Consider the following 25,719-nt stretch of genomic DNA (forward strand, 5'->3'; position numbering starts at 1 on the left):
TCTGAAATTCTGGAAAGTACAATCCCATGGAACGAGAAGCTTAGTATACCTCGGTGCGCTTACTAGAGCAGCGAGGATTATAACGAAGTGTCGGATGCATATCGACTGGACCGGCCTCTTACATGTTCTTCTGAAGATACCGAGAAGCAACACTTCGGAAGCTGCTCACTCCTTACTCCCAAGGCTACTTATAAGAGTCCTAGGTCTGGAATGGCGGCCACCGGAAGACATTCCGAAAGCATTTTAGCTAAAAGTGTGCCGGTAGTCGAAAAAGTCTACCGGTAATCCTGGGAGACGCGAGAAACGATCAAGTAGCTTACCAGCTTTCGCGTACTCTGCCAGAGTATGGAATGGCCAAGCACCCTCGTTGCAACATTTGAGATCAGCTTCAGGCACCATCTCTGTGAACCAGTCGAAGCAATCAGTGCAGTCGTCGAGAATGATACCGGTGATGAGATCGGGACCTAGGCTGGGGGGGCCTCCAATAGGCATGACGTGGCTGAGGTCTACGCCTTGAAGGGCCAGAGCCGCTTTCGCAACATCGACATTCGGGTACCATTGGACGGTATTCACGCGCTGCTTGAGGCTGTTTGGTGAATTACTACCCATCCATCCGACTTTGATAAATTCTTCTAGTGTTTTGTTAGTCTTCATCAGCTGGTTGATAGAATGAAAGTTCTCGTGTGTCAATCTGGGCGAGCTTTCCAAGAGCGCATCTAGGATCTTGAAGATAATCTCTGGTGGGAAAACGCTAAGGTTGCCCATAGGAGGGACCACTGGCTTTTGGTGGCACATGTTTCCGTTTCAGCCGTCGCGGGTTTGTCTAACTGGAGCTGTGTCGAGTACCGAGGGCGATTCCAAGAACAATAATATGTATTTCTTGACCTAGATGAGGGAACAATGCAATGCTCATGTGATCAATATTGTTGATGGCGTTAGTTTTGGCGCTCCAAGTTCATTTATATAAATTCGAGAGGACATGCTGTGGAAATACTTGCTTTGACCTATATGAACTTGAAAGAACCACAAAGGTCCTTCAATAAGTCTCCGAAAGATGATCATCCTCAACAATGGTATTATGCGAGCAAAATAATGAAGTAGACTTGAACAAAGACTCGGGGCGACTCAGTCGCAAACCTCGATGTCGAAGAACCCAATGCCGGGTAGAATTAGCCATTGTCCTTGCTTCCAGCCGATGTACAGAAAGCGATGTAGTCGGTGTGACTTGAGATTGTTTGACCAGAGACCACGACAGGCTTCTGTCTCGATTTAAGTTGAGCCGAGAGAAATGCCGGAGACGATTGTGAGGCTTGCTAATAGGGCGATTAGAGAATCGTTAATCTACGCAAGTCAGCATTTACTCGGTCTACTTGTTGCCTTGAAAGACAATATCAAAGTTGGAAGAACATCCATGATCAATGATAATGGATTAGGGAATCTCGATTGAGAACGAGAAACCTATGTAGTAATGATATTTCAACTGTTTTTTTCATTTGGTTGTAGGGACTGGAGACTTCGACAAAAGTCTTCCACGAGTGCGTCCAGAAAATGCGAGTCGCCTGACCGGTGAATATTAGCAGCCGGTTTCAAAGGCGCAAAGAAACTCTCCCGCCGTGAATTTCATGTTCCACGCCACGGAGTTTTCCCCGTGTCGGCTCGCAGAGGGACCAAGCCCATGTCATGTATCCCTCCAACAGTTGGTCTTGCATGCATCAACAACCAATCACGCCGCACTCCGATCCTCCATTCAGTCCATTGTTACCGAATTTAGTTGGTCTTCTTGGTGCCCTTGGAGACATCGACGACCTTGAGGGCTGTTCAGAAAAGCATTGTCAGCATAGGTTCCCCGCTGTATTCAAAGTCCATCCAAGTTGTGTATCCTCCGATCTTTCCAACTCATGCGGCGGAACAATGCGGTCGTAACGTACCAGGGGGCAGGCTCTGCTTGAGCTTGTCGGCCTTGTCGGAGTCCTTCAGGACAAGAGTGTAAAGGTTGCGGTGGCAGCGGACCTTGAACTTGGTCTGCTGGGTCTTGCCGTTCTTCTTGATGCGGGCGGCTAAAGGCGTAAACAGTCAGCATCGATGATCATCTCCAAGTCTCATGGCGGAAGTCCATCAATGCAGCGCAACGTACAGGAGGCATCCTTCCGGCGGCAGATCTCAATGAACTGCTTGATATCGGAGACTTCGGCAGGCATAATGACGGTTGCGGGTGTTTTGAAGCAAGGTGCAAGAGAGAAAGCTCACTGTCGACACTGGCCTCTAAGGTGAATGTGTGCGGATCACGTTAGGGCTTAAAGCTGCAAAAGCCCTTGCTTAGTCATGTACAATCTACAGTTGGGGTGGTGCCTCAGGCGGGGAAGTTGCGGTGGCTGGTTGAGGCGTTGTGGCTCGTGCAACTGGGGTCAGAAATGTGGCTGGGAGATTTGGAGGCAGCCCATGCGAATGCGGGAAATGATGGACGGTCCCTGTATCTGCTTCCTCGGGTATGCGATATGAGGCAAAATGGGAGTCTACCATTGCTCTCGATGGTTGACTTCGCTGCTCAGCATATCCTGGCCACCTCGAATTTCTGCTTCCCAATCGTGAATGGCGATGCAGTCTCTGCGGCGGCTGGAGGGGTGTGCTTCCCTCGGGATCGAATCTCTCCAAATCCACACTTTCTGGAGGGGCCATGCCTTTTGATGTGACATGCAGCTGGACTCGATATCGTCTATAAAAGGCTATGCTGTAACGAGGGTCAATATCCGACTTGATACATACTGTAATCAGTGTAATGAAGATCAACCATACCCCTGTTTGATGGCAGCTCCCACCGCAATAACAAACGTAACCGATGACAGGAAGATGACTGCATCCATATCTTCCGTCAAAATAGGCTACTCAGGGTGATTCGAAATGACCGAGGGCAATAAAGATAGGCTAGTGGTTATAAATATGCGATGCACTGGCTGCTAGAACAGTGCGAGCGAGAAAGTCACAGGCAGCCTTGCATTTTCCATTTTCCAACAGTATCTAATTATGACTCGATGCTTACATACATAATAACTTGAAGGAAAGTGCCATCAACCGGCATTAAAGAGTGATTGAAGGATGTAGTTATGTAGTTGAAGTAGTCGCAACTGTATAGTTCGAAAGGCAGCCATGGGTGGCGTCGCGTGGCAGTGCAACCCGCGTCCTCTGACGAACTGTTCACATCTATTCGCCTTGAGTACTTATCTTTTGCACGTGTCCTTTGAGGGTTTTATTTTCTTCCCTTTACCATTTTCAATCCTAAGGGCATTTCTACTTTAACGAAGAAATCCAAGAATTATTGTATCATCAAAATGCCGACCCCTCTAGACCGAGCATTGAATTCCAAGGTACTGCCAACATTTCTATGCTTTGGGAAAAATATCTAATCATGAACTCAATAGAATCTATTCCTTGGTAGATGATCCAAGTTTAACACATTCACCAACATTTCTGACCACAATCTTCCTATATAGGTTTTGCAGGAATGGTCACTGCGGTGGCAGCCTATTCCATCTTGGGCAGCGATGTCCTCCCCGCGCAAGCAGATCCAACTGGTGGTAAGAGTAGATATATCTAGGTTCGCAACGCAGGCTAATGAAAGCCAGACCCTGAAAATTGGACAATGGATGAGATAAAGAGATGGCTTCAAGCGGTATGTTTGAATGGTCTATTTGGATATACCTCAGTCCAGATAATTATACATTTTCCTGAGGATGGTACACTGACCAAGTAATCCAGAGAGGTCTTTTGCCCAATGAGCGTGCGACGCGTGAGGAGCTGCTTGAGAGAGTCAAAGCAAATCTCCGTATACCGCGCAAGACATCGGCTGGGCCATAATCCCCATAATAATGAAGACATCAACATTTTCCTTCTCTTACTGGCGCCTGGCGCTCTAGTTTTGAAGCGATCTTAAACAGTGGACAATTGTTTATATCGTATCTCCCAGCAGTTCATCCTTGGTGGGCGGGCATGACTTAGGTGTCTTTCACTTCCATCCTCATGGCATAGCCTATTGACTTGTGTGACTGTTTCATAATTCGTTGGATCAGAAGCTGCATGGCGGCTCAAACGACAAGGCGGAAGTTCTGGCTTTCGATAAGAAAATCCTTGCGGCCCCTCGCCCTCTCTGCAGACGGATTGGGGACCAGGACAAAGGTCTCGCTGAACCCGCGTTGCGGTTGATCGCGACCCTCGCCATAGCGCACGAACCCACTGACAACAATGAGAAGCGACATATCCTTTACTCCCATCTCTGACTGTGGCTTCAGTCCGCCACCTGGCAAAACGGTAGGGTATGCTTTGTTGATGATCTGGCAGTCGTACGATTGGACTTCGTAGTATGTTGGTGACATTTGATTGGTAAAAATTTCTTGCACCGCGGCACCGTCGGTGACACGATTTCCATTGAACAGGATTGTTGTGGGCTCGAGGGAGTAGTAGGAGCTGAGCGATTCGCGGTTCAATCCCAAAGCTGGATAGAAGGTCTTGACAAATTCGGTCGCAGCTGAGTATGGAAACAAATCAAAGGTCAGTTGTTTCCAATAAATGATGACATGGCTTGATTTTGAAACTTACCCTCTGTCGACACTTTGGTTAGTGTATCCTCGCTTGCTGCAGCCATCGCGGTCGGTATCTCAAGTTGGCAAAAAGGGAGGGCAGTTGTGAGTGATCTAACAAGAAAGAAATATTTTAAATGAGGTGGTATATATATATGTATAATATATAGATATAGATTTTGAGGTCGTCGATGTACTTGATGACGATGTATTCACGGCGAGTTAAGCGCAAAAAATTGGCCGAGACTTGCGGAGAAGCTTGGACCACCCGAGATGTGCGGAATGGAATAACATGCGACGCTCTTTTTACCATATCACCATCCCAATGGCTACAGCAAGGACGCCACTTCGCTCTTTATTTAGAGCGTCTCACCTTCTAAGATCGAGGCACCCGTGGATCTGTGCATCCCGAAAGCATGGATGGGCAACAACTTCCCGGCGCGGAGTCACAACTACGCCGCAAAGGCCCAACAAGCCTTACTATGTGACAACACCAATTTTCTACGTCAACGCTGGTAAGAGCTATGGAGAAGACCATATTAAAGCTGGCTTACTAACAACGCGTTCGAATTTTAGCCCCTCACGTCGGTCATTTATACACAATGGTGATTGCCGATATCATGAAACGGTGGCAGGTCCTGCTCGGGAACACAGATGCTCAACTACTGACCGGAACCGACGAACATGGAATGAAGGTACTACATAACTATGAAGTTGTAGGTCAATAATGGGCGTTAACACCAAGCACAGATTCAACAAGCTGCCATTCGAGCGGGCATGGATACCCAGGCATTTTGTGATATGAACTGCCGAACCTTTGAGGTGCGAGACCCCTTTTGCCATCTGCAAGACATTTCTAACTTGGTGTATTTGATATAGGCCCTAGCAAAGGCTGCAAACCTCGACAATGACCATTTTAGCAGGACCACAGACCCGGCGCATCGAGATGCCGTACAATATTTCTGGGTAGGCGACTACCTTCCGCTCATAGTAGAAAATGGCTGATCACGAAAAGGAAATGTTGCAACACCGGGGCTATATCTATACTTCAAAGCATGAAGGTTGGTATTCAGTCAGCGATGAGACATTCTACCCACAGACGCAAGTACAGAACTCCCTAGATCCATCAACAGGGAGGAAACGAATGGTACGTAATTTATCAATTCTCCAGCGAATACGGATACTCACCCACAAGCAGGTGTCAATAGAAACGGGTAAAGAGGTAGAGTGGTCCTCAGAGACTAATTACCACTTCCGTCTCTCAGCCTTCAAGGATCGTCTACTTGACCTGTACAAAAGAGAAGATCCGTTTATCACCCCTACCTCCTACACAGCTGCTGTGGTCAATGGAGTTGAGTCGGGACTGCAGGATCTCTCGATTTCTCGGCCCGTGGAACGTCTGACTTGGGGAATCCCTGTTCCTGGCGATGACACGCAGACAATCTACGTGTGGCTAGACGCGCTGGTTAACTACTTGACCAAAGCTGGATATCCTTTCCCACCTGGAAAAGAAAACACATCTATTTGGCCTGCAGACTTGCATGTAGTTGGCAAAGATATTGTTAGGTGAGTTGACGGTTTTTCCCGAGGGACCGCGTGCAAAGTTACTAATTTGGCAGATTCCATTGTGTTTATTGGCCTGCTTTCCTCATGGCACTTGATATTCCCCTGCCTCGGAACGTTCTGGTGCACGGACACTGGACAATGAATCGTGAAAAAATGTCCAAGTCCACAGGCAATGTTGTGAACCCGTTTTTCGCCATTGACCGGTTCGGAGTCGATGGCATGCGATTTTTCCTAGCGTATCGGGGTGGTCTTGCTGATGATGCGGACTTTGACAATTCTTTTATCACCCGAGATTATAAGAAAATGCTTCAGGGGGGCCTCGGAAACCTTGCTATGCGTACAATCGGATGTGCGCGTGGCAATTTGCGGTCGTACATTATGGACGCCGGATTGGATAAGCTTCCAGCTGCTACCCCTGAGGACTTGGAACATCAAGAAATGTTGGAGCAGACGCCTTCCCAGGTTGCCGAGCTTATGCAGGATCTGAACCCCCGTGCCGCTCTGCACGAAACTATGAGTATCATCGAAAAGGTAAGAGGTGATCATCCCCGCACGGGTTCGGCGAGTATTGACCTGTTTTTTTAGACTAACAAGTACTTCCATGCGGCGGAGCCGTGGAAAAACCCTAACCCTCAACGAGTCATCTACAATGTGGCGGAATCCTTGCGGATCGCTGGCATTTTATTGCAACCGTTCATGCCCGGCAAGTCTCATGACCTTCTAGAATTGCTCCGTGTAAATACCTTGGACCCCTCCAAGCGGGCATTCGCGGCCACAGCGTACGGTTCGGATAGAGATTACGGCGAGGGCGTTAAGAAAGGTGTTCTTTTCCCTCCTTTGCTAACTGAGGAGTGATGCGCCTGTTTTTGAGCTTTCGATTTGATAAGAGGAACTGACCGGCGCCCAATCATGCGCGACCGGGAGGCCCGTCTGAACAAAGATATGCATCTTCTCCGCTTAGATGCGCCAGAGTCGATGCGGTTTTTTTTTCCCGGGTCCTCCACATCTCGACAGCTGAGACGCCAGGTTTTCCACGCCCGGCCACTCTAATCCAAACACTATGTAACGGTATGTCATGACCGTCATGGTCGACCCACTGTGATTGGGGTTTCCCTCAAGGTTCTTGACGGGAAATACTGGGCCAGAACCGTGGACGCTGCGGTCAGTCCTATCAGGCGGGAAACTGGGGTTTCCCGTCGGGAAACCTTTGCCCTAGCCCTGGAGGCTCACTTTGTATATCAAAACATGTCTTAATATTTGCATACTGGAGTTTGGATATTTTAGTATCTATCGCTTTTCTTTTTCTTCCCGAAATCTCCCTATCTCTCTGTTTGGATGAATATACAACCTACTGCTGTGCAACCAGTCGACTCAGCAATTTACTATTTTGGGAACATCATTTGTATACTTCTGGTCTTGGAACTCCTCCGGTGAACAACGGAACCGGTTTTTTCTCTACGCTTTGTTCAACACATCAAAATGGGGAGCATCGAGATTTCTGCCTGCGATCAACTGCAGCTCAAAACACCATGGATTGAGACACCACTAGTCGAGTCTGCGTGCCTTTCTCGGGCAGCTGGATGTAGAATCTTCCTGAAGTTGGAAAACGTGCAACCAAGCGGCTCTTTCAAGTCCCGTGCTATGGGTAACCAGATCCTTTCTCACCTTCGCAACCCAGCAAACGTGGGCCGCAGAATTCACTTCTATGCCTCGTCCGGAGGGAACGCCGGACTAGCAGCTGTCTGTGCAGCCAGGAGCCTGGGCTATCCATGCACGGTCGTGGTGCCCATGGGTACTAAGCCATTGATGCTTGACAAAATCCGAGCGGCAGGCGCAGCGGATGTCATCCGTCATGGCGAGACATTCTCAGAAGCAGGAGAATACATGCGGGAAGCCATCATGAAAACAAGCAGCGGAGATGACCAGGATGTGATCAAGATTGCCCTCCATCCCTTCGACAACCAGCCCATCTGGGAAGGAAACAGCACCATCATCGACGAGCTCGAGACCCAGCTTCCTCCCGTCACCAACCCCGAAGACAAAAAAGCATACAATGACCGGGCCCTTCCTCTAGACGCTATCCTCTGCAGCGTCGGCGGCGGCGGTCTTCTCAACGGCCTTGTCATGGGCATCGAAAAGCGACGACAAAAGAAGCAAATTACCTCCTCTTCCTCCAAACCAAGCCCCATTCACCTCCTCGCCATTGAAACGGCTGGTACCGACTCCCTGGCAGCAGCCATAGCCAACAAATCCCTCGTCTCACTCCCAAAGATCACATCTCAGGCTACTTCTCTTGGCGCTGTCCGCGTCTCCGAAACAACCTTCCAGTACGCCATGTCTCCGCCCCCAGGCATCAGAGTGCACAGCACCGTACTATCAGATGCAGACGCAGCCCGCGGCGTGCTCCGCCTCGCCAACGACGAGCGACTTCTCGTTGAGCTTGCGTGCGGTGTCTGCATTGAGGCGGCCATCGGCGATGCTGCTACCGCTGTTCCTGCGTCAGTGACTGCCGGCGCAAGCGCTCAGAGCTTTAAAAAGCGCAAGAGGGACTTGGATGTGACTGAAATCACTTACCGCGATGAGGGCTATGGGGATGACCGGTCGACCTCGACCGATAATGACACGGACCAGGAACTTGAGCCGGAGGTCGAGAAGCTCAACTCGAAGCTCAAGCAACTTGTTCCTGATCTCAACTCCCAGAGTAGAATTGTCATCATTGTCTGCGGCGGTAGCTATGTCACTATCGATATGGCTTGTGAATGGCGCAAGATGTTGGATGAAGGATGGGCATGAATATTGATGATGATGGATATGTTTTGTTTTTCGATACCTTTCTTTGGCTTGACTTTTGGCGTTTGATTTGCGGCACTGTACTTGTTGGTTCGAGACTTCTTAATTACTGTCACCTAGATAAAGGCTTGAACTTTTGCATCGTTTATCCATACAATCATACAAAGTATACAGCGGTCCATTACTCCAAAATAGAGTATCATTTGGACGCAATAATTTTCAATGAAACGTCCGAGACAGTAGAACAAGGTTAGATCTGTCCGATAGACATTGTTCGGCACCACGCTTTTCTCGCCTTTCATGCGGCAGCGAGAGTCGCAATGCCCTTCCCCAAATCAGTCACACCCTGATCCAGCTTCCGAATACGATAATCCCAGTAATTCTTTCTGATAGGATCAAACTCCTCTTTAAGCATTGTCAACATCCGAATAGCCTCACTCTCCCTCCCAGCCTCGGCAAAGACGTCCGCCAACCACTCAACAGCGTGCGAACTCTTCACGGCCCCCTCCGAAACAAAACCACTAACAAACTCCTCCCAGTCCCCGAGCCCTCGCCCAGAAGCTCTCACCACACCGCGCGCATACCACCAAGGGCTCCGGTTCTCCGGCGCACGCAGGATAGCCTCCTGCGCAAACTTCAGCTCGTCATCAACCATGTCCTCGTCAACCACGGACAGTCTACCCTTCTCGGTCGGCGCTGTGGAAATATCGCCCGCATTCACCATGCCCGCGTCTGGGAGCGATGTGTCCCGCGGTCCGAAACGGAGCATGTATCGGTGGTTCCAGGCGGAATTGTTGCGCACATCAGCTTTCAGGAGGAACTCCACGTCTTCGAGTTCGCGTGGTTCGTCCCATAGCCCGAAGTGCCGCACAAGCCAGTGGCGGTAAGTCCATACATGGTAATTTTTGGAGTCTTGGGCAAACATCTCCATTAGGAAGTCTGCTTCTTTGGGTGGGAAAGTTGGGAAGTGCGCTTTTGATGATAGCAAGACTTGGCGGTGGTGCCTGTTTGATTGTTAGTTTCGTTTTAGTCTTTACTTGTTTTTCGTTTCCATGGCTTTCTGGCTGTGGTGGTTGCCGGGTGATAGTTGACATACCAAATCTGATAGTTTTTCAGATACTTCAATGAAACTTCGTTTAACCAGCTCAGTTCTTCATTCAGATCCTTCTCCAAAGCAAATAGAATCTTTGCTCGGTAGATCCTGTATCAAATGTCAGATATGCGATATGGCATGTCACGAGGAAGATGTTACTATCCACTCACCATACGGTGTAATGCGCTGGATTCATCGAGATTACATCTTTAGTCAATTCCAGTGCGCGCTCAGACATCTCATTTGTAGCCATCACGGCACGCAAGTACGAAGTAGCCTCGAGGTAATCGGCTGGGTAGGCGATGGTCGCCAGTGGCATGGCACCCTCACTCGAGCCATCGTCCAGGTCAATTGGGGTAACAGATGCCCACGCGGGGTCGGTGGAATACGTTCCCTCCATGATTTGTCGCAGATTGCAGTGAGAAGCTCAAGAGTGGAAGAATAATTATCGGGATGCAATCAAATGGTGGGGGTACAGGGGTCAGATACACAGGAGCCGGGCTGGGTCTCACGACTAGAGCTCTGCACTAAGTGATATTATGCAATCTCGAACAATCAAGCTGCCGAGAAGAGAATTGTCTAAATCAAAGATCGAACGCGAAATGCAGCGAATATAAAACATGAGGTGGAGGTGGGGCGGGAGTGTCGGCCTCAGGCGCACACAAAGAAACCGAACAATACTAAGGCAACCTGCTTCTCTTCTTATTCTTCTATTTATTTTTGGACTGACAGTTCATATTTCGAAGAGATTTATTTGCTTTTCTATTGGTAGTTCCATAATATTTTTTGCTCCTCAATCCACCATTTTCCCACTTTCTCCGCGTCTGCCAGCCATTTCCCGGCTTTGTCTCCATGCTTGCTTTGTACACGGCTGATCAACGCTTCGAGGGACCACCCGCGCAATGGACTCGACTCGTCAGGGTCGGTGTCTAGGTTAGAGAAAGTGTACTCAAAGTCCTCGGTGAGTGGCAGTATGAGACGATATGGGACAGCTGCAGACCCAATGCTGAGCATTGTACCACCGGGGTTGATAATACCGAAGTTCCACGCCTGTCGGCCATTGTGGGTTGCTTGGTACGGGCGCACCAGTGACTGTCCTTGATATTCATTCATCAGGTCTAAGGCCACATCGGAGTCCATTTCGTTCAAGGAACCTGAATTAACGAGCAGATCGAGAATGGTCGGGACGACGGACATCGAGGTAGCGTTTGCAGTGATTTGCAGTGCTGGCAATAGCGGGTGTCGGAAAAGGAGTGGAATGCGGAAATTGCTGATATGTCCATTCTCATATGTGCCCGAGACTGGCGCGTCTTCAGTAAACGCCTGGCCACTATTTGAGATTAGTACACGGTTATTCGGTTGTTGTGAGGAGTTGCTGTAGGTGCAACATACTGATCTCCCACAAATACGACTAATGTCTCGTTTGCAATCCCAGCTTCATCGAAGACCTTCATTATATCGCCAAGCCATCCGTCCACGAATCGGACCGTGTTGAGATATTTGTTCATGTCCCTGTGCGTTGCCATGATATCGTCTCCGGCGAAGTATTCCTCTTGTTGATATGTCGTGGGCATGCCCCATGGGTGATGGGTTGTGCTCGTTAAGTGGGACAGGAAAAGTCGTTCGTTCTTCTCGATTGTATTATTCACCACATCTCGCAGGTATGGGTATATCTCGTACTCCGGGTATCTAGGCGACATCCACAGGTGTTAGCAATGCGAGTGCCCATGGGCTAAGAGAGCGTCCAGTTGAGAGACTGGTATACTTACCCGAAGTAGTTAATCTCCTTCATGTTCTTGTGATAATACTTGGCACCATGCTTGCTGATATCTTCACGATAAATTGATTCTTGAAACCCCATCTTTTTGTTGAGCTTATATTGCTCGTCAAATTGTCCTGTGATGGACTGCAAGAACACGGAGCTCCAGTTTCGATCATGAATGTGCCCAAACCCATTACCAGGCTTATGACTCACTGTGTCCTGGGTCGAATTCTCCTTAAGTTGGTTGAACAATTCAAACACTTGCATGAGACACGGCTGATAATTCTGGAATTTGACCTCATCCATGGAGTTCACCGGAAGTGGGCCTGCACCACAGTAGTTCATAATTTCGCTTTTGAGTGATACACTGCTACCGGTGATGATACCATTGAAATTGATGCCGCCCATTCCTGGTTCTGTCAGACTCTTCCATCCGTCACTAGACGGGCTAGAAGTGTTGTCATTCGTCGAAAGTCCACTCGCCACCCCGGTCAGCTTCTCTGCGTTTGGTGACAAATGCGATAATTTGGCATTGATCTCTCGGAGTACTTCAGGATCTTGGGTATCGTAGGTTGATAGAATTTGCTCATGCAAATGTGAGCCTGCTTTAAAGGGAAATATGTCCTTCCGAGCGCTTTCCATCAATACAACCACGACATGTGTAATGGGAACTTTATGGTCCTTGAGAGCCTGGGCTACCGGCTCGAGCAGTTCACGGTCGAGGTTGGTGATTCGAAGAGGGTCATTCACGGGACTATAGATGTGATTTCGAGTCCCATTTCCATCAACAGTACCAAGACTTCCTTGATCGCTATCAGATTTCCCTTCGCTCCACCGCTCGAACCCTGGTGGTAAATTGCCGGACGCCCACGCAGGTCGAATATCGGTGGCGTTGGGGTCTGCCTTTCCCGGAGCCCAGCCCTTGAAGTGATCGTGTGGGCCTTCCCAGTATGACTCGCCGGTCAGGTCCGCAAGTGGAAACGATTGATCTCCAGTCTGATGTAGACCAGCAGGTCTCGAGCCCAAGGCCTGGAAAAAGCTAAATGGGATGGTTTCAGACATATGGTTATAAGGTACCTGGGGCCGAGTCAAGCGCAAAATTCCAATGACTATCGCGATGCACAATGTCGAAATCTGGGTGAGTCGTGCTGCCATCGACTTTCTTTGGGGTCCGGTAATGATGTCTCCATCCTTTTCGGTGTGCGCGCCAAACAGTGCAGACATCCAATTGTCGATGAGAATGCACATCCAATATCTGAGTAGCCATGATATCACAAGAAGGGCGCCCGCGGCTCCCAGAAACGATGTCAGCCCACTGAGCATCAGCTTCCTTCCTTCCGGTTCACTTCCCACGGTTGTGACTCCATCCCAGGGGATCTCACTGCCGGTAACAAAATAAAAACAAATTTGAGACGAGGCTAAGATGAAGCTCAGAGACCTGTGACAGTTAAAATCTTGGGACTGGCTCATGGACTCTAGTAGCAGACTGGAAGTACCCACGTGATGGCTACTGTCACTGCAGTGCCTAACAGGGCCTTCACGCCCGTGATTTTGAATAGCAACCCCCACGCGGTAATACACAGAAGAGTCTCAATGATGAAGAATGTCGGAAAGTAGAGCGCGAATTGAACCCCGGGAAGCGAAGAGACATGTTGAAACAGATGAAGGAGTTTGGATGATGTCACAGACACAATCAGTAGCGAGAAAATGAAGGGTCTGGTAAAGGACTGGCGTGTAATCATAATGAAGGAGAGTTGGGAAGACCAGAGTCCATTGCCTCGGAGTCAACAATATTGAAAAATTGAATTATAGGGGTAATTGGAATCGCAAAGAATGAGTACGGGGTTCAGAGTGTTGATCTTTGTTGTATCATAGTATGGAGCATGTAACCCATATGTACGGAGTATGCATAGATGTCTCGAATTTTAGGAGCACATTCCGAATCGGGTGCCGTACGGGTCTACTAGGCAAATATGCCGGGACAGGCATAAAACCCAGTATGATTAACGTACGTACGGAAATACATATAAAGATGATGTGGTGGAGTACGCAATTTCAATACAATCAATAATGTGAATGAATATCAAATGCAGGGTTTCGTTCAGGTTTCGTAAATGACGTCGTGTGGACCCTGACCTATTTCTGGAGATCGGACGCGGGCTATGTATCCCCTATGATCTCCCGATACATAAAATTGTTTTCAGCCTTTTTCCACCGTCGATGTTGTATTGAAAACCAAAAAGAAAATATATTCTTACATCAAGATATCTGAGTTATACCACTGAAAAGACCACTAAAGAGGTAGCGCAAGACTGCATAAGTGCCAACTATTCTTGTTTCTATCATTTCAAAGTAAGAATTCGGCATAGTTCAATATTGTACACTATGATGATATGTCCACTCGTGAGTATAAACATGCCCTGTGAGACTTCATCCGAATGTCTCCCCGCCATTGTTCAGGTATTCAATCTCCTCCGGGGTAGGCACTCTCCCCAGCGCCTGGTTCCGATGTGGGTATCGTCCGAACCGTTCAATGATCACTTTATGTCTTTTTTCAAATTCCAAAGTTTTGCTCAGGAACGCCTGGAGTGCCTCCGCCTTCTCTGATAGAACGCTTTGGCATTTTCTTTCATCTTCCGTAAGAGTCGATGCATCCCTGGCCAAAAGCTCATTTACATCTCTGGCTGTATCCTCGTGCACTTTGACAGCGTGCTCATGTACAGCCAAGTTTTCCGAATGCATGAGGGGCATGTGGAACCAAGTACGATAAGCCATGCGATACTTGACATACGGTGACTGAGTCGGGATACCTTCTTCGATTGCCCGAAGGGCGATCTCCTCGGCTAGCGGATCAAAGCGACCAAATACTAGCTTCGACTCGGCCCCCCGGTAGCAATTGCGGGGAATCTGATCAAGGAGAATAATGATGCTGAGCCAATCGATCGACGAGGACGGGCTACATGTAGAAAGGATCTGCGCAGCTGATGCTTCCGAACTGGCGATTGCTTCCAGGGCAGGGCCGAATCGGGTGCTATTTGAGCTCGTTAGTCTTCTATTTTGGCGTCGAAATACAACGTAAGGAGACAAATGGTCACCTACACGCATGCCTCGTCAAATGCCTCATCACGAGAGAACCATTTTCCCATCTCCCTCCATTCGGGAAGGATGAGTGACTCTTCGCAGCTTAGATGATCAAACCACAACTTGTGCACGTCATCAAGGAGGGCTGGTGTCAAAGTCTGCGTGAGTTCTGAGGAGCTTGTCATTGTGATGGGACTTGAATGGAACTTGCGAGAAATGATTTCTCCGCTGAAATTGTTCCGCAATTGAGGCCTTGCAATGTTATTTGTACGGAGGCTTGGGATTGATATCAAGCCGTTAGCTGGGATCGCCGCTGGCTTGAAAGTCGCAAGTCTCCTCTGAATAAGTCCCTTTGAGATAGCCTATACTAATCTTAGACTTCATCCAATGCCCATTTTGATATTTGCTTACCTTGCTGCGTATGAGATATGTCATAATCGAGCCCAGGTGTACAGCATAGAAATCAAATTACCAAGCACAAGCCCACTGGACTGGTAGCGGACCCCCGGGGGCCATAGCTGAGTCATGACTCATCATGCATACTTAACTACCCACGAAGGTCGGAGCAACAGAGGTTTGTCTTATTATACATTTGTGTTTATAACTTTCTAGATAATTGACATAGTCCTCTAGTACTCTGTATATAGTCATCAATTCGAAGACCGTTGCTCTCATTTCACTTGCCCAAATAGGCAAAAGAATCCCGTTTATCTCGATAAGGCCGATTCTTCACTCCCCGGTTTTTCCCCTCAGTCTATACTCCGCATCTTGAATGTCGTTGGATCCTTTCAGATTCATATGCTCGGTTTATAATGCGCCGTGTGAAGAAATCTAGAAATGGTTGCGGGAGATGCAAAAGTAAACGCGTTCGTGTTTCCCGTTTCCCGACCGGAAAATTGGATAACTAACATGCACAGGTGAAATGCGGCGAAGAGAAGCCTCACTGCGCTCGCTGTACCCGCTTAGGCGTCCGATGCCCTGGCTATGCACAATCTCTGCGCTGGGTTACCAAGTATGAGCAGTTGAGTCCAGCCGTACCGGCATCAGCCTCGGAGGTGAGAACCCCGAGTCCTGTGGCTTCTGCTTCGACTGCACCTAGCCAGCCGGCAAACCACATCGACGGTGCTTTGCCCGACGATTCAACCTTTGAGTCGACGCATGAATCAACTTCCGCAGATTTTGTGTTAAATGGGCGAACTCCTCTATGTGACAATTTATGGGATCATCCAGGCCATGGGTCTTTACCCGAACTGACAGATCTATGTTCACCTTCCCCGATAGCGGCGGCATCGTCGTCTTTCGTACACCAAAGAGACACTTTTCATAACTTTGAACAGTTAGAAGATGCCGGTTTAGATCTGTCACACTTCCTGTCACTTATCGGACCAACTCCAAGTGAGGAACAGGCTGGCAATGTTTACCGAGACTTCTCACCTTCGGCCATTGTGCGGAGTTATCCTCCTGTATCGCATCAGCCTGTACCTCATGACTTCATGTCAATTTCTCGTCCACTGAATAATCCATCTTGGACCTTGATTGAGTACTATTTCAAAGAAGTGGCAGCACTGTTCTCTAGCTACGATAGCCAGATGAACCCATTCCGAACCACGGTATCTCGTCTTTGGGGATCTTCGTTAGCAATGTGCCGAACAATGCAAAGCATGGCTGCTGCAACGCTGGTCACAGAATTTCCCCAGTTCGGTCCCATGGGCCGAAGAATGCGTGATGAGGCTATTGATATAATCACGCGCGAAGCCGTAATAGACGACAAGTCATTGTTAGCGCTACTAATGCTGGGACAGACGGCTAGCTGGCATGACCCAAAAGACTTGGGTATATCATTTTTCAACCTGCTCCGCAAGCAACTCAATACCATCACTTCATCGTCGCGCGACCAGGGCTTTGGCTTCCATAAGAACGACAGCAACAACTACCGGTTCTTCGAAGAGGCTCTCATTTACTGGGAGATGCTGCTTTCTTTCGTCGCAGATAATGACACCATGGTCCTATCTGACAATGCACGAACCGCTTCATCCACGGGCGAGTCCTTCGTTCTACAGCGAGTCCCACACCCGTGGACCGGCATCGCACGCGACACCCAATTTACCGTGCACGAGGTCGGACAACTCATTCGCCGTGAGCGAAAACGCATTCACTCAAGGCGATTTACCTCCCAGGATGATATCACCCAATCACAGTCGGCAATCCAAAAAGCTTGCGAACTAGAAGAACGCCTTTTAGATCTCGCCCATCCCTCCGAAGCCGAGATCGTCAGTCCTGGTGACGACGATACCCCAGTATGGCACCTTCTCACAATGGCCGAAGCGTATCGATGCGTCGGCCTCATGCAACTATACCGCGTCTTCCCGGATCTACTGCACAACCGCCTGCCTACTCCAACTTCCACATCATCCCAATACCCTGACAACACCCATCCAGCATCCCGCGACTCATTCTTCCCAATCGACCTCGACAGCATGAACCTGCCGACTGGATTTGACGACCCCAATCCAGCAGCAGGACAAAACACCAATCCTCGACACACCGCCCCCTCGCCATCTACAAGATCTTCCCCTCACAATCTCTACCGCCATTCCCCTCACCATCTATCATCACCACCATCACCAGATACGCAACAAACTCTCACCCCAGAAACCCTGTATAGCAACTGGCTCACCGAATTCACCGTGACAACCCTCTCCCGACTCAAAACCATACCCCTGGAATCACGCACCCGCTGCCTCCAGCCATTCCTCCTGGTAGCATCCTGCTCAGAGCTCCGTCTCCCGCGTCTGGCCACAAACGCCGGCACTCAACCTGGGAATGGCGAGGATCACCCAGAGGGCGGTAACAATGATACTACCAACGATAGTGCCAACCCAAATCAACCACCTACCATCTCAATGGAAGCCATCGAAGTCTCGCGCACGCGCAAGTTTATCCTTGGCCGTCTAACCTCCTTCTTGCATGTTTTGCCGCCAAAGCCGATCCATGTATGCTTGAAATTGGTCAATGAGGTCTGGAGGAGGCTGGATGCGGGCGATAATGACACTTATTGGGTTGATGTTATGATTGAAAAAGGCTGGGAGACAACTATGGGGTGAGATAGTTCCAAGTTGGGTTTCTCCCAGTTTAATGTCACGGTATAATTTTCCATATCCATACCTAGTAGTTGTTGGTTCCAATTATGACGACGCGTCCGACTTTAGAATAACTATTATATTTGTAAATTTCGCATGCCCCTTATAAGCAGTGGCAGCCGATTATGGATTGAAGGTAAAGAGGAAGGCAGAGATATCCTTGCATCAAAATGTCATTTAGATCGAGGTTGTATCTTGTAGAGAAAGAGACAAGAAGCAGCCTGAAATCAAAGAACTAATAATCATAAAACTCAAAGCCCACAGAAGTACTGAACTAAAACAAGACTCCCCATATACTAATATTTCAGCAGTTGTTTTCATGTTTTCATGATTTCATGCTTCCCGATGTCAAGTATACAAACTGGCAAACACACAGAAGATTCAAAGAAACAAACTACTTGCTACCACTGCCCCGGGTGTATCCATCCCACCACTGCGAGAACATGCCACCCTTGGCAGCCTGCTCATTCCAGCTCGCGCGGCGATTGGCCATATCCGGATTCGTGGATTCACGCTTCTGCGTGTGTAGATTCGAGAAGAGACCGTTGGTAGAGCCGGCAGAGCTGCGGCGGCGCTCACCTAGGCCTGGAGGGTTTGCCGCGGTGCCTTCGGATGCTTTATTCCCGTTCGAGGAGGTAGAGGTGTTGGAGTCCTTCATCTTGTTAGAATGATTCTGGGGGACGTGGTGTAGATATTAGAAGGATAGGCGGATGAATGGATAGAAGAAGGGTAATGATGCAGTGATGTAGTGCTAAGGGTATTATGGGAATGATATATAAGAGGAATCGAAAGAGGCAAATGACATACCCTTCTACTATCCGTACCAGGCATCGCCCATGCAGCACGACCACTGGGGCTCTTGGCACCGCCTTGCATCCAGACATTGGTATGCTCGTGACGGTCACCGAAGCTTCCGTGCCAGTGGCGGGGGGTATTGTTTTCAGACATTTTGGAAATGTCTAGGAAGTCAGAGTAATCCGTGATGAAGGTGTGATCTAGTTTTCTTGAGGGGGTTTTAGTAAGAGTGAGAGTGGAATTCTAGAGAGGATGTGATTATGAGATATGCTTTTAAGGGTTGGGAGTCGACGACGTCATTCTTGTTTGCTCTTTATAGATATGCAAATGAGAAAAAGAATGGATCATACCTCGATGTTCTCCGATATTTGAATATTTGGATGAATCGAGAAGAAATGAACAAGAGGTGAAGAGGGGGCAAGGCTTTATAAGAACATCTTACTACGTTACATGGTAAATCACAGACCTACATCTAGATAGGTCCATTAATTCAGTACTTTTTAGGTACTTGTCAGTACTTACATATACATGTATCATACATGGTAAGGTAAGTACTACAGATGTACTATAAAGTACTCAGCCTTGACGTAATTAAAATGCGGGGGGAAGCTATATAACTTGAAGAGATCAAAAGTCCAAGGGAAGAGGATAGCTATGTTATAGACATGTCAGTGTCTACATAGCTCGATAACACTCACCTTCCGGCTTCCCTCAACACCTTCCAAACCCTAATACCCTCCTCCCAATTTCTATCCTCCACAATGTCAACACTCCCATCCCCCGTCAGTGTCCTAACCAACCTAGCCCCAGAAGTCCCCCATCCAAACTCCTCTTCCCTATGGACAAATCTTCCTAACGGACTAATGAACCCCTCTTTCACAACTCTCATCTCCTTCTCATCCAACAATCCTCCGTTGCCAAAGAACCAAATCGGATAATCAGATGAATGCGTAACTCCCCACTCAACTGGCAAAGTCGCCTCCACACACTTGGCTCTCCACTCAATCCGATATCGAAACAACAATGCCGAAGCATCAATGCCATCCTCATTTTCCGTCAATGCATACACAAACCCACGCTGCATTTGATGAACCTGCATATCAGCATAGATCCTCCCCCACGCATCCTGGTCCCAGTCCTTGCATTCCGCCGGTAAACGGCCGTCCGGGTAATAAAACGGTATGATAGCGTCAACGATGTGTCCTGGGTAATCTGCAACGAGACGGGTGCGTAGCGCCGAGAGAGTGTTGTCTGTCGGTGGGAACCATGCGCTGTAGAGGAAGCGCTCGTCGCAACATTCACCTACTATGATGCGGATCTTGCGGGCGAGGATGCTGCGGGCGAAAGCGCCACTGTCCAGGGTTGTAAAGAGGGATGGGGAGACGAAGGATGTGTCTGTAGTTGGGCGGAATTGATGCAGGGGGATTGTTCTTGCTTTGTCGAGGAGGACTTTTGCAGGAATTGAGCGTAACCGGGTGAGTTTGTCGTTATGGCTCAGGGTGAGGGAGATATCCAGGGAGGTTAGGAGTTGGTCGAATTGGGCTTGTGTTTCGGTTGGCTGCTTAGGCTGGACGGCTGGGCTGTTTGACCAGATGCAGGCTTGACGGATGAGGGATTTTTCATCTGGTTGGCGGAGGTCGTAGGCTAGTTGATGGAAGACGGAGTTGGCGCCTGCAGAATATCCTGAGATTGTGATGGCTTCCGGATTGCCACCAAATAGCTGGATATTCTCCTTTGTCCACTCCAGTGCTAGTCTCTGGTCCCAGAACCCATGGTTCCCAACTGTCTCTCCGACGGTGGCTGCATCCTCCTCCAGTTCTGCTGAGTAGAGGAATCCGAAAAGGTTGACTCGGTACGCAGGCATCACAATCACGCCGTTGAAATTAGCCTCGCCAATCAATGCCGCCGCGTTGAATGAATTGGGCGTGCCAAATTGAAGCCATCCGCCATCTGCCCCGAACAGTAACTGTTAGTATGGTTTGTATACAACTATGTCGCTCCATCCCACGTTGAACACCATATATCCCAGTATCAACAGACACTACTCACGAATATAAACCAAAACAGGCCATCCTCCCTCAGGCACCTCCCCAATAGGCGTCCAAACATTACATTGAAAACAATCCTCATTCCACGCATCCGGGTTCTCAGGTGTGTGTCGAAAGCCTGGCTGGGGACAAAGCCCTGCGCCCCCGTCACAGCGACCCGGTGCTTCTTCGCTGCCATAGGTGAAAGACGCAGGCAAGAGCTGGGCGCGGCGCCAGCGCTCAGTGGGGGCAAGGCCGTAGCGGACGCCGCCAAAGTAATGGCAGAGGTCTTTGGCTTGGCTGGTGGGAGAAGACAATGTTGAGATCGTTACGCCTTGGATTGTGCCGCGGTGGGCGAGGGATTTAACATGAATGCGGTGGATTGTTTCCATCTCTGTGGTTTCTGTTCTGTTGATAGTTGATTTAGGGCTATATAATATAGATCCCAGTTGACACAGGCGGAAATAAGACTCTGTTCTGAAGTGGTCTTGGAGTATGCCGTAGTGAAATAGAGCAGTTTAGCCTGGGGATCACGCCCTTTAAGATAGTATCGGCCTTCATTCCGCAGTTTCCAGACGCCTAGCCGAGATGACGAGGCGATTGGGTTTCATTGGTGAGAGACGAAGGAGCCGGCAATTCGCCATTCACCATTGGTCATTGGCAGTTGGAGAAGGAGAGATTGCCTTGTGGGGAACGGCAGAAGTCCGCTCGGGGCCAGACTTGGGTCCGAACTACTTGGTTTGTGAGGAACTATAGAGACGAGGGAGGACTAAAATGGTTCGACCTCAAAGATCACTGTAAGAGAATACTATTTGATTCCGAATAAGCTAGAACAGCAAATTGCCAAAATCCAGAGTCGAAACTCGACGAAACATAAAGTAAAAAACGCTGAGAAATCATTCAAATCACATCACGCATCACAAATCGTGCATGGTTCAGTAGTACAGAGTAGGTATGCTTTTACGCCTTGCTGATCCTGCAGATCAAGTCCTGGCCATCGACGGAATCGCCCTCCTTGACCTGGAGGCCAGACACCTTTCCGCTGTGTGGGGCGGAGATCACCATTTCCTAGATAGAGAGTTAGCGACGTATTCATATATGTGAAACAAGAAATGAAAACATACCATCTTCATGGCGCTCAGCACCGCAATGGGATCACCCTTCAAGACCTCGTGGCCATCGTGGATGCGGATCTCAACCACGACACCACTCATGGGAGCGCCGACCTGGCTACTGTCTGTAGGCTCGGCCTTGGGGCGGGCGCGGTTCTCAATCGAAGCCTTCTGGTCATCGACACTGACCTGGCGGACTTCACCGTTGACCTCGTAGAAGACCTCGCGTTGGCCAGTCTGCTCGGAGAGAGGACCGATGGCAAGCAACTTCAGGATCAGGACCTTACCCTGCTCCAGCTCGACGTGGAACTCCTCACCGATCTCGGGGCGGGCAAGGAAGTAGCGCGTCGGCAGGACAGACAGATCACCGAACTTTGTCACGAACTTGCGGTACTCCTCGAACACCTTGGGGTACATGGCATAACTGGCAACGTCACACTCAGTGGCGGCACCGAACTTCTCGCGGATCTCGTTCTTGATCTTGACGAGATCCATGGGCTCCAGGTAGAGACCGGGACGCTTATCGAGCTTGCGACGGCCGCGCAAGGCCTTGGTACGCAGAGGCTCGGGGAAGCCGCCGTAGGGCTGGCCCATCAGACCCTCGAAGAACTCCAAGACTGATCCAGGGAAGTCGAGTTGATCAGCACGGTCCAGCACATCCTGGGCGGACAGCTTGTTGCTGACAATCCAGGAGGCGAAGTCACCACAGACCTTGGAGGAGGGGGTGACCTTGACGATGTCGCCCAGCAACTCGTTGGCCACCTCGTACGCCTTCTTGGTCTCAGCCCACTGCTGTCCAAGACCCAACTGGCTGGCCTGGAAGATCAGGTTGGTCAGCTGACCACCGGGGATCTCGTGCTCGTAAACCTCGGGGTCGGGGCCAGTCAGACCAGCCTCGAAGGGAGAGTAGAGCAGACGAAGCTGAGCCCAGTAGCTGTCGAGAGCGCGGACCTGGGACAGGTCCAGCTTGGGGTCGTGCTCGGTGCCCTGCAGTGAAGAAAGGAGAGCACCAATGCTGGGCTGCGAGGTCATACCAGACAGACTGTCGGTAGCGGCATCCACAGCATCGGCACCGGCCTCGGCACAGGCAATCATAGAGGCGACACCGGTTCCGGCGGAATCGTGAGTGTGAACGTGGATGGGGAGATCGGGGTAGCGCTCGCGGATGGCACCGACCAGCAAACGGGCAGCCTGGGGCTTGAGCACACCAGCCATATCCTTGATTCCAAGAACATGGGGACGCATCTTGACGATCTTGTCCACTAGACCCAAGTAGTACTCCAAGCTGTACTTCTTCTTGGGGTTCAGCATGTCACCACTGTAACACATGGTGGCCTCAACGACACCACCGGCTTCGTGGACGGCCTTGATACCGACCTCGAGCTGGTCAAGATCGTTCAGGGCATCGAAGACACGGAAGATATCGACACCGTACTTCTTGGCCTGCTTACAGAAGTGGTAGATGGCGTTATCGGGAAGGGAGGAGTAGGCAACACCGTTGGCGCCACGCAGCAGCATCTGGAAGGGGGATATTGGGGACGGCCTTGCGCATCTTGCGAAGTCTGTCCCAAGGATCCTCGTAGAGGAAGCGCATAGCCACATCGAAGGTGGCTCCACCCCAGCACTCGAGGGAGTAAGCGTTGCTCAATGCATGACTGGTCTCAGCGGCGATGTTGAGCATATCAATGGTTCGCACACGGGTTGCAAGCAACGACTGGTGGGCATCACGCCAGGTGGTGTCCATGATCAAGCAGCCCTTGTTAGCGCGCACAGCGCGAGCGAAGCCCTCAGGGCCTTCACTGTCCAGGATCTGCTTCCAGCCCTTAGTGCAAGGTACGGATACATCAATGGGCTTGCCCGCAGCATCATGGAGAACGGGCTTGATGATATCACCCTTGAACTTGGGCTCACCGATCTGGCCCTTGATGCTGCTGCCGTTGACAGCAACGTCACCCAAGTAAGCAAGCAGCTTCTGAGCACGGTTCTGGCTGCCAACGAGGGCAAACAGCTCGGGGGTGTCATCAATGAATGTAGTCCAGCAAGTACCATCGATGAATACGGGGTGGCTCAGGAGCGAAGCCAGGAAGGGAATGTTGGTCTTGACACCGCGGATACGGAACTCAACCAGAGCACGCAGCATCTTACGGCGGACGATCTCGTAGGTCGAGCCACGGCAAGTGCACTTGACCAGCATAGAGTCGTAGTGAGGAGAGATAATGGCACCAGCAAAGCCGTTACCACCATCCAGACGGACACCATTGCCACCAGCAGAGCGGTAGACCTCGATCTTACCAGTGTCGGGGGAGAATCCCTTGGCGGGATCCTCGGTAGTGATACGGCACTGAATGGCGAAACCGCGAGTAGAGATGCGGTCCTGGGTAAGGCCAAGTTGTTCAAGGGTTGCACCAGCAGCGATCTGGATCTGCGCGGCCACAATATCGATACCGGTGATTTCCTCGGTAATGGTGTGCTCGACTTGAATTCTAGGGTTGATCTCGATGAAGTAGTGCTCATTGCCGCAGACAAGGAACTCAGCAGTACCAGCGTTGCGGTACCGAACTGACTTGGCCAGCTTGACGGCATCAGACAAGATCTTATCACGAACATCGGTGGGAAGGTCCTTGGCAGGAGCAATCTCAACGACCTTCTGGTGGCGACGCTGGACGGAGCAATCACGCTCGAAGAGGTGGACAACATTGCCCTGGTTATCACCAAGAAGCTGAACCTCGATGTGCTTGGGCTGGTCAAGGAAACGCTCGACGAAGACGGTACCGTTACCGAAGGCGGTGCGGGCCTCGGAGGTAGCACGCTCGAAAGAGTCACGCAAGTCGGCCTGGGAACGGACAACACGCATTCCACGGCCACCACCGCCAAAGGCAGCCTTAATGATGATGGGGAAACCAAATTCATCAGTGAAGGACTTGACCTCTTCGAAACGCTCGACGGGGCCGGGGGTTCCAGGGACGACGGGGACATTGCACTTGATAGCGGCGCGACGGGCGGAAACCTTATCACCCAGGGCATCGATAGTTTCAGGGGTGGGGCCCACGAACACAATGCCAGCCTTCTCGACGTTCCGGGCGAACTCGGCGTTCTCTGAAAGGAAACCATAACCGGGGTGAATCAGGTGGACGCCGTGCTCGAGGGCGATCTTGATGATCTCATCACCAGCCAAATAAGCACCCACGGGAGTATATTGACCCCGGTGACCGATCATGTAAGCCTCATCGGCCTTTTGGCGATGCATGGAGAGACGATCTTCATGTGAAAAGACAGCGACCGTCTGGAGAGACAGTTCATGTGCGGTACGGAAGATACGGATGGGAATTTCACCACGGTTGGCAACTAGAATCTTTTGGAAGTGCATGATGGTCGAGTTGGCCCGCAGACGGCGGTGGACTGAGTCCTGGTGGTGCTCATTGTGATCCTCGATGAAGTCAGACTCATCAATGGCCTGCTCCGGCTGGCGGTGCGGGGCAGCAGCCATAGTGTAGATATGTGAGTTGGGGGAGGTTAGGATTTGTTTACTGAAGAAGAATTGAAATTAGTTGGAAGTTCCCGAGGTCCAGGTGAAAGGTAGAGGCGGTGACTCACTATAACCTAAGCTGTGGGAGCTATCCGGATCCAATTTCAGGCCGGTTTCGGCGGATCACAGCACAATTGCACGCACTGGTCTTCGGTATAAGCAACACAGGGTATATAGTCAAGATTGAATGGAATTGAGGTGTAAGATGAAATGGGAAGACAAAGAAAAAAAGAAGAAGAGTTGAGTTTCTGGGGAG

The 25,719-nt window shown here is 50.0% G+C and overlaps 14 protein-coding genes across 14 annotated transcripts; 4 read left to right on the plus strand and 10 right to left on the minus strand.

Annotated features, from left to right (window-relative positions):
* Nucleotides 1-243: 243 nt before the first annotated feature.
* Nucleotides 244-795, minus strand: N7500_003258 (uncharacterized protein; the record flags this gene model as incomplete). The annotated part of the gene is made up of 1 exon (XM_056674404.1): nucleotides 244-795. The coding sequence occupies one exon, from the start codon at nucleotides 793-795 to the stop codon at nucleotides 244-246; it is 552 nt and encodes a 183-aa protein (XP_056534929.1).
* A 972-nt stretch (nucleotides 796-1,767) lies between these two features.
* Nucleotides 1,768-2,198, minus strand: N7500_003259 (60S ribosomal protein eL38; the record flags this gene model as incomplete). The annotated part of the gene is made up of 3 exons (XM_056674405.1): nucleotides 1,768-1,814; nucleotides 1,929-2,057; nucleotides 2,135-2,198. 3 exons carry the CDS (start codon nucleotides 2,196-2,198, stop codon nucleotides 1,768-1,770), a joined length of 240 nt encoding a protein of 79 aa, XP_056534930.1.
* Nucleotides 2,199-2,331: 133 nt separating this feature from the next.
* N7500_003260 (uncharacterized protein) lies at nucleotides 2,332-2,861 on the minus strand (the record flags this gene model as incomplete). The annotated part of the gene is made up of 2 exons (XM_056674406.1): nucleotides 2,332-2,713; nucleotides 2,794-2,861. 2 exons carry the CDS (start codon nucleotides 2,859-2,861, stop codon nucleotides 2,332-2,334), a joined length of 450 nt encoding a protein of 149 aa, XP_056534931.1.
* A 465-nt stretch (nucleotides 2,862-3,326) lies between these two features.
* Nucleotides 3,327-3,852, plus strand: N7500_003261 (Ish1 domain-containing protein; the record flags this gene model as incomplete). Its single annotated transcript, XM_056674407.1, has 5 exons — nucleotides 3,327-3,362; nucleotides 3,417-3,429; nucleotides 3,489-3,572; nucleotides 3,621-3,667; nucleotides 3,754-3,852. 5 exons carry the CDS (start codon nucleotides 3,327-3,329, stop codon nucleotides 3,850-3,852), a joined length of 279 nt encoding a protein of 92 aa, XP_056534932.1.
* A 227-nt stretch (nucleotides 3,853-4,079) lies between these two features.
* Nucleotides 4,080-4,636, minus strand: N7500_003262 (putative nuclear transport factor 2 domain protein; the record flags this gene model as incomplete). The annotated part of the gene is made up of 2 exons (XM_056674408.1): nucleotides 4,080-4,519; nucleotides 4,591-4,636. The coding sequence occupies 2 exons, from the start codon at nucleotides 4,634-4,636 to the stop codon at nucleotides 4,080-4,082; spliced, it is 486 nt and encodes a 161-aa protein (XP_056534933.1).
* A 260-nt stretch (nucleotides 4,637-4,896) lies between these two features.
* N7500_003263 (methionine--tRNA ligase MSM1) lies at nucleotides 4,897-6,992 on the plus strand (the record flags this gene model as incomplete). The annotated part of the gene is made up of 8 exons (XM_056674409.1): nucleotides 4,897-5,086; nucleotides 5,148-5,266; nucleotides 5,322-5,393; nucleotides 5,451-5,537; nucleotides 5,587-5,718; nucleotides 5,770-6,137; nucleotides 6,191-6,668; nucleotides 6,723-6,992. 8 exons carry the CDS (start codon nucleotides 4,897-4,899, stop codon nucleotides 6,990-6,992), a joined length of 1,716 nt encoding a protein of 571 aa, XP_056534934.1.
* A 624-nt stretch (nucleotides 6,993-7,616) lies between these two features.
* N7500_003264 (putative L-serine dehydratase) lies at nucleotides 7,617-8,930 on the plus strand (the record flags this gene model as incomplete). Its single annotated transcript, XM_056674410.1, has 1 exon — nucleotides 7,617-8,930. The coding sequence occupies one exon, from the start codon at nucleotides 7,617-7,619 to the stop codon at nucleotides 8,928-8,930; it is 1,314 nt and encodes a 437-aa protein (XP_056534935.1).
* A 295-nt stretch (nucleotides 8,931-9,225) lies between these two features.
* Nucleotides 9,226-10,420, minus strand: ramB (bifunctional protein farnesyltransferase/protein geranylgeranyltransferase; the record flags this gene model as incomplete). The annotated part of the gene is made up of 3 exons (XM_056674411.1): nucleotides 9,226-9,931; nucleotides 10,024-10,128; nucleotides 10,191-10,420. The coding sequence occupies 3 exons, from the start codon at nucleotides 10,418-10,420 to the stop codon at nucleotides 9,226-9,228; spliced, it is 1,041 nt and encodes a 346-aa protein (XP_056534936.1).
* A 362-nt stretch (nucleotides 10,421-10,782) lies between these two features.
* N7500_003266 (uncharacterized protein) lies at nucleotides 10,783-13,524 on the minus strand (the record flags this gene model as incomplete). Its single annotated transcript, XM_056674412.1, has 4 exons — nucleotides 10,783-11,350; nucleotides 11,413-11,709; nucleotides 11,790-13,220; nucleotides 13,283-13,524. The coding sequence occupies 4 exons, from the start codon at nucleotides 13,522-13,524 to the stop codon at nucleotides 10,783-10,785; spliced, it is 2,538 nt and encodes an 845-aa protein (XP_056534937.1).
* Nucleotides 13,525-14,212: 688 nt separating this feature from the next.
* On the minus strand, nucleotides 14,213-15,048 carry N7500_003267 (DUF924 family protein; the record flags this gene model as incomplete). Its single annotated transcript, XM_056674413.1, has 2 exons — nucleotides 14,213-14,813; nucleotides 14,882-15,048. 2 exons carry the CDS (start codon nucleotides 15,046-15,048, stop codon nucleotides 14,213-14,215), a joined length of 768 nt encoding a protein of 255 aa, XP_056534938.1.
* A 652-nt stretch (nucleotides 15,049-15,700) lies between these two features.
* On the plus strand, nucleotides 15,701-17,967 carry N7500_003268 (Zn(II)2Cys6 transcription factor; the record flags this gene model as incomplete). The annotated part of the gene is made up of 2 exons (XM_056674414.1): nucleotides 15,701-15,721; nucleotides 15,781-17,967. 2 exons carry the CDS (start codon nucleotides 15,701-15,703, stop codon nucleotides 17,965-17,967), a joined length of 2,208 nt encoding a protein of 735 aa, XP_056534939.1.
* Nucleotides 17,968-18,397: 430 nt separating this feature from the next.
* Nucleotides 18,398-18,951, minus strand: N7500_003269 (uncharacterized protein; the record flags this gene model as incomplete). The annotated part of the gene is made up of 2 exons (XM_056674415.1): nucleotides 18,398-18,655; nucleotides 18,811-18,951. The coding sequence occupies 2 exons, from the start codon at nucleotides 18,949-18,951 to the stop codon at nucleotides 18,398-18,400; spliced, it is 399 nt and encodes a 132-aa protein (XP_056534940.1).
* Nucleotides 18,952-19,492: 541 nt separating this feature from the next.
* Nucleotides 19,493-21,217, minus strand: N7500_003270 (putative carboxylesterase; the record flags this gene model as incomplete). The annotated part of the gene is made up of 2 exons (XM_056674416.1): nucleotides 19,493-20,748; nucleotides 20,848-21,217. 2 exons carry the CDS (start codon nucleotides 21,215-21,217, stop codon nucleotides 19,493-19,495), a joined length of 1,626 nt encoding a protein of 541 aa, XP_056534941.1.
* A 552-nt stretch (nucleotides 21,218-21,769) lies between these two features.
* N7500_003271 (pyruvate carboxylase) lies at nucleotides 21,770-25,424 on the minus strand (the record flags this gene model as incomplete). Its single annotated transcript, XM_056674417.1, has 3 exons — nucleotides 21,770-21,893; nucleotides 21,950-23,455; nucleotides 23,478-25,424. The coding sequence occupies 3 exons, from the start codon at nucleotides 25,422-25,424 to the stop codon at nucleotides 21,786-21,788; spliced, it is 3,561 nt and encodes a 1,186-aa protein (XP_056534942.1). The 3' UTR covers nucleotides 21,770-21,785.
* Between the last annotated feature and the right edge of the window lie 295 nt (nucleotides 25,425-25,719).

Source organism: Penicillium coprophilum (genome assembly GCF_028826855.1).
Source record: "Penicillium coprophilum strain IBT 35676 chromosome Unknown utg000002l_segment0_segment1, whole genome shotgun sequence".
NCBI classification, from domain to species: domain Eukaryota; kingdom Fungi; phylum Ascomycota; class Eurotiomycetes; order Eurotiales; family Aspergillaceae; genus Penicillium; species Penicillium coprophilum.